Here is an 8,226-nt window from a genome sequence, read left to right as displayed (position 1 = left end):
TTGAGAGGGTGCTAAAATATGTAGCGGAACCAGATGTGAGTGGAGTGGAGCGATGAGAATTTCTGTTCATCGCACAAAACGCTGTATGCTTCCCCCGCTCCCAACCACTGAAGAGCGCTCAGTTAGTTATCGCTCCCAGTTACAGTCTATTTTCAGCCTGCTCCGATGAAATTGCTAACGGTTTGCTCCAACAAGGAAAACAATCTGTACTGCATGTTAATTTTACCTTAAACTGTAGCCTGGCGTCAAAATAACTGAGCAGCTAAATCCACATTAAAGCAGAAATTATTTATTTCAGGATAAAAGGAGGTCCGTTACCACCCCGGAATGCAAAAGCTGGGCTGCCAACATTGGGCAGGTAGCTGGCTTGAGGCTTTGAATTTGAGACAAATCAAATATGCTGCTCCGTCCTTGCTCCCGCTCCGGCCAAAATCCGTCTGCGCTCTCTCCCGCTCCGGCCAAAATCCGTCTGCGCTCTCTCCCGCTCCGGCCAAAATCCTTCGGCGCTCTCTCCCGCTCCGCTCACATGCTCTGAGTAGAACCAAAGTTAAATTTACATTTTTCAAGTGGGAGCATTAGCGAACCTTACCTGTGTTTTTTTTTTCTTTCAGACAGCAAAACAAACGTGAAGTAAAACATAGACATCAGACATACATGCATAGATGTATGACCGATTAAAAAACTGCAAAGGGGGGCATGCCAGAAAAAAATACTTGATAACCACAGGTCTATACTGACGAAGACTAGCTGAAGAAAATAAAGCACAAGCAATTTTTTATTAAAAATAAATCTAAATCCAATTTCAGAGAAGACTTGAGACGATCATATGCAGTATCAGCATTGGTGCCAGTGCGAATGCCATGTTATCCAAAGTGTCAAATAAATTATAAAACACACACACAGCTGCTTCTTCATATCTGCACGGTTTCCAGATGTTACCTCAGTGCCTAGCCATCATCAAATCTGACACGTCACTCTGCTCAGGCTGGCACATGCGGATACTACAGCAAAGCCGGTGCAGCCCCCCACTCACAGGAAGCAAAAACAATGCCAGAAAAGCAGATACGCCTGTACAGTTCCCATCATCTCAGAATTTTGGCTGACCTATGAAGAAAATAAAATGCATACACTGTCTGTGCAAAAATATGAGGAATTTTACTTCACGCAGAATGAAAATACAAACAGCAAGAATAACAATGCAGTCGATTTAAGATCATATAAGATCGAGTTCTTTTACAAAGAAGAAAAGGATTCACACAGGTGAAAAACACTCCTTCCCCTTCCTCAGAGAGCAGATGCGAAGATCAGCTGAGGATAACGGACATCATTTCAGCACTGTGGGCTCAGAGGGCTGGTGATGTGAAGCTGGGGATTTAGGCCTATATTTCTGAGAGTTACATGCTGGCTTATGAACTTCAGCATGTGGATGAGGCTTCGACAGCATGTCAGAGGGAAAGGAGCTTCCAGCATGTGGGTGTGGCTTCCAGGCTCACTGATACAGGGGATCGCTTTCTTAAATTTTCAAAAAGGCAACACGACAAGGTTTCTGGTATTCAGAGCCAGACACAGACAGACAGCAGGTTTGCCGCTTGGTGAGGGAGGTCACACGCCATTGATTCAGAACTCCTCTGGCTCTCCTGCCTCCACATCTGGTATGACAAAACCATCCTGCCAGGGAATTTGAAGGGTTACTGGAACAGAATTTGCACCTACGCAATTAAACAAGGCACTGTTTAAAAGAAATATCCGACTTCCCAGAGCACTGCCAACACTCTCAATACAAATTAGGCTGCCATTTTTCTTCCACTGCCTATTTATCTGCCACGTTATAACCACAAAGGAGGCATGTGTGAGAACATCAGAGACAACAGAGTTGGCCCTGGCACTCATTCTTCCTCCAGGCTCCTTTGAGAAGCCAGCCTGGTAAAGCAGTAGGTTCTCTCACAACAACTGCTACTCTAGAGAGCACAACCATTTGCTAAGCTCAACAACCTCGTCAAAGCTCACTGCACCAGTGGGGGCCTACAGCTGGCTGCCAGACATGTTACATCCCCATCCATGCACAGGTTTGTACTCACGTCTGTGGCATAGAGGATGTCCACGATTCTCTGCAGTGTGGGGTCACTCTCACCCTCCTTTTCCTGACATATGAGCTCGATGTTCCTCAGTTTGCCAAAGTAGAAGTCCCGTTCCTTCTCCATGTCTTGGATGGTGGACGATAGCATGGATATCTGTTGGCAAGATCAAAAGAGACAGATATTGGCTGTTGGTCAAGAAACGGGATATGCCCAAAGTTGCAGGCTGAAGGCCAAGGTTAATCTTTACTCTTGTGTCCATGCGGTAATTGCCTTATTTTAGTTACTGGGTCCAGCTATATGCCAAACAGAAATGTACAACATTAAGCTTAGGGAGTGGCTATGAGTAATAGCATCTGTTTAACAAATAGTGCATCTAAGCAAATAATGTTCCACTGGGATCGCATATGAATTTTAGTAAGACACACCTTCTGAAGGAGCTCATTCTTCTCCTCTTCCCCACCAGGTGCCCCTGGTCTCCGTGCTGGATTCACCAGCAGCGTCTTGGGGGAAACTTTTGCTGCCACTGCTGCACGTTGTGGGGCTGGCATTGGGAGGCGGGGGAGGGGAGGGTGCCAAAGCAAAAAGGCAGATGGGTTACTGAGGCACAGAGGACGGATACCCAGCCACCTCCCCTTGACCTCACACAGATGTGAATCAACAAGGCGAGTCAGAAAAAGGTCAGGCTGTTTTCAGGGCTCCTATGAAGTGTGTGAATCATGACCAATTATAGCAGTGTCATAATACATAGTCATTAGCTAAATAACATGACAGATGTACTGAACACACATGCGTACTGAAGAGAGAAATCACATGGCTTTATATGAAAGACAGAAGCCCATTCAAGAGCCGTACACACACACACACACACACACAAGATTAAATCTTTGTGGGGACTTTCCATTCATTTCCATGGGAAAAACACCAATCCCAACAATGTCGACCTTAACCCCTCCCCAGTCCTAACCTTAATTATAAGTAACCAAACTAAATATGAAACTTCTGGCATTTTTAATTTTTTGACTGCATTCACAGATCTTTGTGGGTACCTCAGAAATGGACATTTGGTCCCCCACAATGAAATATAAATCTTCTCACACACACACAACCATCTCCACTCTATGAGTGCATCTCCTGCTGAGTGTAACCAGCCCCGTGAAGTTGCCACATGGCATTGAGAAACACACGTCCAAGATCGTGATCATTGCGCAGCCTGATGTGCATATAAGAGCAACCCCCACCCCCCCACCAACGCATACATCCTGTCCCACAGCCCAACATGCTACCACCTCCACCATCAGAGAACCGTACCGATTCTGGCGGCCGGTTTCGTCATGGCGGCGGGAGAGATGCGCTCCTCTGCGATAAAGACAGAAGCATCACTGAGTGATGAGAGGCCGCTGAGGAGATACCAAAGGCCATATGCTCACCAACCTCAGGGCACAGACACTGCCTTAGACCTTTGCTGTATCACCCCCTCTGCCTTATTTTAAGGAGAATATTCCCTGTCATATCAGGTACGACCAATCTACTGAAATCTTCATATCAATAATTTATCAACAGTAAGGCTATTTTCACTGCACTACACAGATTGAGAGCCCCAGACACTGAATTAGACAGTAATCAGGAGTCATTTACCATGTCTCAACAGAATTCTGCACTAAAACGTGAAGGAGCAGGCAGGAATCCCCAACATGAACTCCCATCTAAAATGTTAATCTTCCTCTGCTTCTCTTAACAAAGGTGGGGATTCAGAAGCTCGGGATGGGGGGGGGGGCACCATGGGCAGCTGCCTAGGGTGGCGGCACATGGGGGTCCCGCACAACTGCACATCTGAGCAGTTGGCTCAGATTTTGCCCAAGGTGTCAGGAACCACCACTGCAAACGCTCACCAGGAGTCAGCCATGAGGAGCTTGTCCCTGCTAGGTAACGGTGTCTGCCATACAGACAGCAAGAGCAGCTCGATGGCGCTTTTCCTGGGTAACGTGTACACACAGGCGGCCCCTTGCCTCACCCGCACTGACAGCCTTCCGGGGCTTGGCGGGGGCAGGTGACGCTGAGCTCTGGGGCGCACTTTCCTGGCCCTGGCGGGCTTCCACTGGATCATATTCTCTCCCATCGTAGTTGGCATCAAAGAACTTCTTGAACCACTGTACAAACTCAAAGTTGTCCTGGAACTTGCCCTTTACCAACTTGTCAACAGGGATAATCTTGAAGAGGGACCAGAGAACAAAATTCATTCATCACCTTCTGGGCTACGAACCACACTACTATTCATATGGTAACAGACGTAACAAAGAAGAAAAAAAATAGTATGGGAAAACCAACACCGAAATTCCAATGTACCAACCTTGTCAACACCCATTTTCTTAAAGCTGGCTTGCAGAATTTTGAAGTTGTGAATAAATTCATGCTCCAGTTTGGCCTGAAATTTGACTTTCTTCATAGGCACACTACCTGGGAACAGCATGTCCATAAACTGGCAGTAAGCGGCACCTGGGGAAAGAACCGTACACACATCAATTACCTGCATGAACAACAACTAATATAGCCATGTACAGTACTGAATCTGGGATGTGCATCACCTTGCACTAAATATTTTTATCAACTATGACCCGATTTTCTCAAATTGGTTTCCTATAGTACCCTCTTAAGCTATGGTATTCCTAAATGCACACACCAGTTCACTTTAATGAGCAATAACTTCAATATTACTCTAAAACACACTAACAAAGCCTCAGAACAGCCTTTCTGTTGAAACAGCCACCCAAACCCACTGGGATCTCCAACAGACTTTCTGCCCAGTCAAGTCAAAGGAAGCCTCCAATCAACAGAGGAGCCATAGTCTTCTTACAGATGATAACAGGAGCTCATTCAGTGATTGGCTGAAATGTCTGGGCAGGTCAGAAAGGAATCACCACGGTGGATCTCACCATGACAAGCCAGCGGGAAAGCGGATGCCTCATGAACTTGGTCCACATTGGCAGCTCACATTGCTTTTTCTTACCCGAGGACAGCATCTCGATCTTTGTGTGGCTCATCTGCAGGGACTCGTTTATCCAAGCAAGCATGTCATGGCGACTCAGGTTGTCACTGGTCACTGATGTCGAGTAGACGTTCACAGCCATTTTCGGTCTGTCTTGAAGACAGGGAGGAATATAAATAAGAGCAAAACTACTTCAAGCTAGGGCTGCCAATATATCAATGGTTCTCAATCCTGTTTCTGGAGCCCTCCCCATTTTGGCAGGGGGTCGCCAGGACCAGAATTGAGAACCACTGAACTACATTAATATTTGTATAATCTTGGGCACTCATAGTTGACATATTGAACGCAGAAGAAATAGACAGCGGTAATGAAGCAAGTGATTATAACAAGGGCCAAATCATTATCGCCAGGCAGTTGGGTCAGAGGATGTCCAAATCAGCAAGACTTCTGGGATAGGTACCCACTAAGAGGGGTCTGAGGCAAAACCACCCATAGGCTGTTAGCGGCCAGGACTCGTCAGTGCGGGATGTAAATGAGGGCTATCCTGTATAGTATGAAGCAAAAGGAAGGCATAAATGGCAGACAATTGATGATGATGATGATGATTACGGGAATAATATGTCATGACACACAAGGCATCAATAGAATTCATTCACATCCTGCATGTGTGTGCATCATTAATTAATATTATATGGTTATTTTGTGCCATATTATGATATTATACAGGATGATGTACCAAAGCAGTAGGCCTAGCCTTCATTTTAAAAGTGATCATCTTGAGATACAGGAATTGAAGAAAGTAAATCAAGGTAAATTTTTTTTTACTTAAAGTGATGACAATGAAAACTAGGCTGCTCCAAGAAGCTAAAGAGAAGACAGCAATAACCGTGCATTATTGAGCGCATGGATGTCTTACTTTAAAATGTAAGTTGTGCTGTTGTGATATTTTCATTCACTTTTAATGTGATTCCATCTTGACAGCTCTACTTGAAACACAGGTACACTCACTGGTCCAGATGAATTCTTAGTAACAAAGCACTGATCGTTAAAAAATAATCAGTGTATCTAGAAATATGTTTTGTGCCTATTTAAAACAAAATTTCCGTATTTAGAAATTAGATTATATAATAAATAATTCCTCATAAATAGTTATCCTGTAGCTGAAGGTGTATCGAAACATAGAATAGAATAGCGATACTTTATCCAACCCCATGAGTAAAAATTTCCTTTTTGTCTATCCTATCTCACTCTCCATGAGGCACACAGACACAAATACAGGTGAGAGCAAGTTTGGGGTCACAGTGCAGGGTCAGCCAATGTGCAGTGTCCCTGGAGTGGGGGTTAAGGACCTTGTGCATGAGCCCGATGGTGGCATGAGTCTACTGGCCCCAGAATTCTAACCATGGGCACAGAGTCCAAACCCACTGAGCTGCACTGCCCCCAAACTCATCACAAAATACAAGATATTCAAGATAACACCACCGCCCCCAACACAAACACCGTACACTTGGATGAACGCACAGGCAGTCATATTATCATTTCCCCCCCACTATGTTCACACCAAGTCAGCAAGTATGTCCCTTCCTCCCTTGTTGAACTTGACTGTCCAATGAAGTAACTGTCTCCAACCAGTACAGACAGCAATCAGCCAGCACAGCCATGTTCTGAAGCTGTGGTGAAGAAGTCACACTTCAAACAGGAACTGACTCAGGGCCACTGCACAGATCTTGCAACAATATGGCTGGTTTCCTCATCTGGCCACTCAAGCCTTTAGCCATACATAGGTGTTTTATAGTATACAAAAGTTAAACATACCTTATTCAAGATGCCTCAGTACCATAGGCAAGGCGTGACAATGAGTGCAATATAATTTAGATCAGGCAAAAACAAACTTTAAAGCTTACATTCTTCACTAAACAGGAGCTACATCCCTCTGTAACTGCAAGACAATGAATTATCAAACTGCATTTTGATCCACAGTTTTGTTTTGGATTAACCAGATCAGCTGGGTGTAAAGCTAGCAGCACAAGCATAGCTGCCCAATGAAGGCCATGTGTGCTGGACCCACTATAGGACTAGAGGGGGGCACTTTTGCTGGGGGGCACTTTTGTCTATCCCTGGGGTGCAGTTTTTGCTCTTTCGGGGGAGGTGGGGGCTCACGCTGACTTCGCGAGGTAATGAAATAATCAGACAGAGATCTGCAGTTTTTGCACCCCGTTAACCACACTCACTCACTGTTTCCTATTAGGCATTAAGCCATGGACAGCCTTATTTGATAGTGAGATAACTTGAACAGAACAGATAAATATCTTTTTGTCTGTGAAAAAGGACATAAAATAAAAGTGAGCCGTATCAGAATCTGCTTAAAGAAATCTAAGGTCGCCTGCTAACTTACCCACTAGCTGAAACGTTTCTTAGCTAATTTTATGAACAAGTCCCCTTTGTATATGAACCAACTAGGGCAACTAGGACTTCCTGAAGATGGCAACAAATTATTTAACATAAAACGGTTCGTTTGAGCCGGTAAAAGCTCGAGTACAGGCGGCGCGGTGCGCTTGTTGACTCCCAGCGGCGTTTGTCTCGCGGTAAACAGCGAATGACTTCCAGATGCAACTTACATTATGTAAAGGGTCGCGGTGGCTTCGAGGGCGTCTCGGCGATGTAGCTGTGGGGAAGTATAATCTGCGGCCGTACTGAGACGCTGCTCCCCCTGCGCTGCCGCCCGCTGTCACCGCTATCCTGTGAATGACGGCGGCACGTGACGTGATAGTCTCTTTAAGCGGAACCGGCGCGAGAAGCCGCTTCCCGGCGCGCGATCAGCTGGGCAGAGGTAGCCTGCGCCGGTGCTAGAAGTGGAAAAAAAGTACGAATCCAGACCAAGGTTTTCTTTCAGCCAACCAGTTGAGCATAAAGAGTCACATTTACAGAGTACGTAACTGGTTGGTTGAAACAAAACCTTGGTCTGGATTTATACTTTCTGGACCTGAACTTTCCACCTCTGGCTGTAAACAGTAAGAACCATCTAGTTAGAACTGTAAATGAACACTATTGTCTGTTATATTATATTTGGACATTTTGAAGATAAATTGTTTGTCGACTTTTTTTAAGAAAAACTATATAAAAATATATATACATATATGATGTATTCCCTAAGATCATGTACTG

The 8,226-nt window shown here is 45.1% G+C and overlaps 1 protein-coding gene across 4 annotated transcripts; it reads right to left on the bottom strand.

The window, feature by feature from the left end:
- Nucleotides 1–273: 273 nt before the first annotated feature.
- LOC125747952 (microtubule-associated protein RP/EB family member 1-like) lies at nt 274–7,931 on the bottom strand. Of its 4 annotated transcripts, none has more exons than XM_049023645.1 (8): nt 7,680–7,931; nt 5,083–5,214; nt 4,426–4,571; nt 4,090–4,285; nt 3,387–3,434; nt 2,504–2,619; nt 2,079–2,231; nt 274–531 (listed from the first exon to the last, which is right to left on the bottom strand). In XM_049023645.1, the coding sequence occupies exons 2-8, from the start codon at nt 5,201–5,203 to the stop codon at nt 523–525; spliced, it is 789 nt and encodes a 262-aa protein (XP_048879602.1). In that variant the 5' UTR covers nt 5,204–5,214; nt 7,680–7,931; the 3' UTR covers nt 274–522. The 4 variants fall into 4 exon arrangements, with proteins under 4 accessions (XP_048879602.1, XP_048879600.1, XP_048879601.1 ...); XM_049023643.1 differs by lacking the exon at nt 274–531 and adding an exon at nt 1,135–1,668 and having other exon boundaries at nt 7,680–7,927; XM_049023644.1 differs by lacking the exon at nt 274–531 and adding an exon at nt 1,135–1,668 and having other exon boundaries at nt 5,083–5,210; nt 7,680–7,927.
- Between the last annotated feature and the right edge of the window lie 295 nt (nt 7,932–8,226).

Source organism: Brienomyrus brachyistius, chromosome 8 (genome assembly GCF_023856365.1).
Source record: "Brienomyrus brachyistius isolate T26 chromosome 8, BBRACH_0.4, whole genome shotgun sequence".
In the NCBI taxonomy this organism is placed as follows: domain Eukaryota; kingdom Metazoa; phylum Chordata; class Actinopteri; order Osteoglossiformes; family Mormyridae; genus Brienomyrus; species Brienomyrus brachyistius.
Note: the sequence above shows the minus strand (reverse complement) of the source record. Positions and strands in the feature narration are given on the sequence as shown.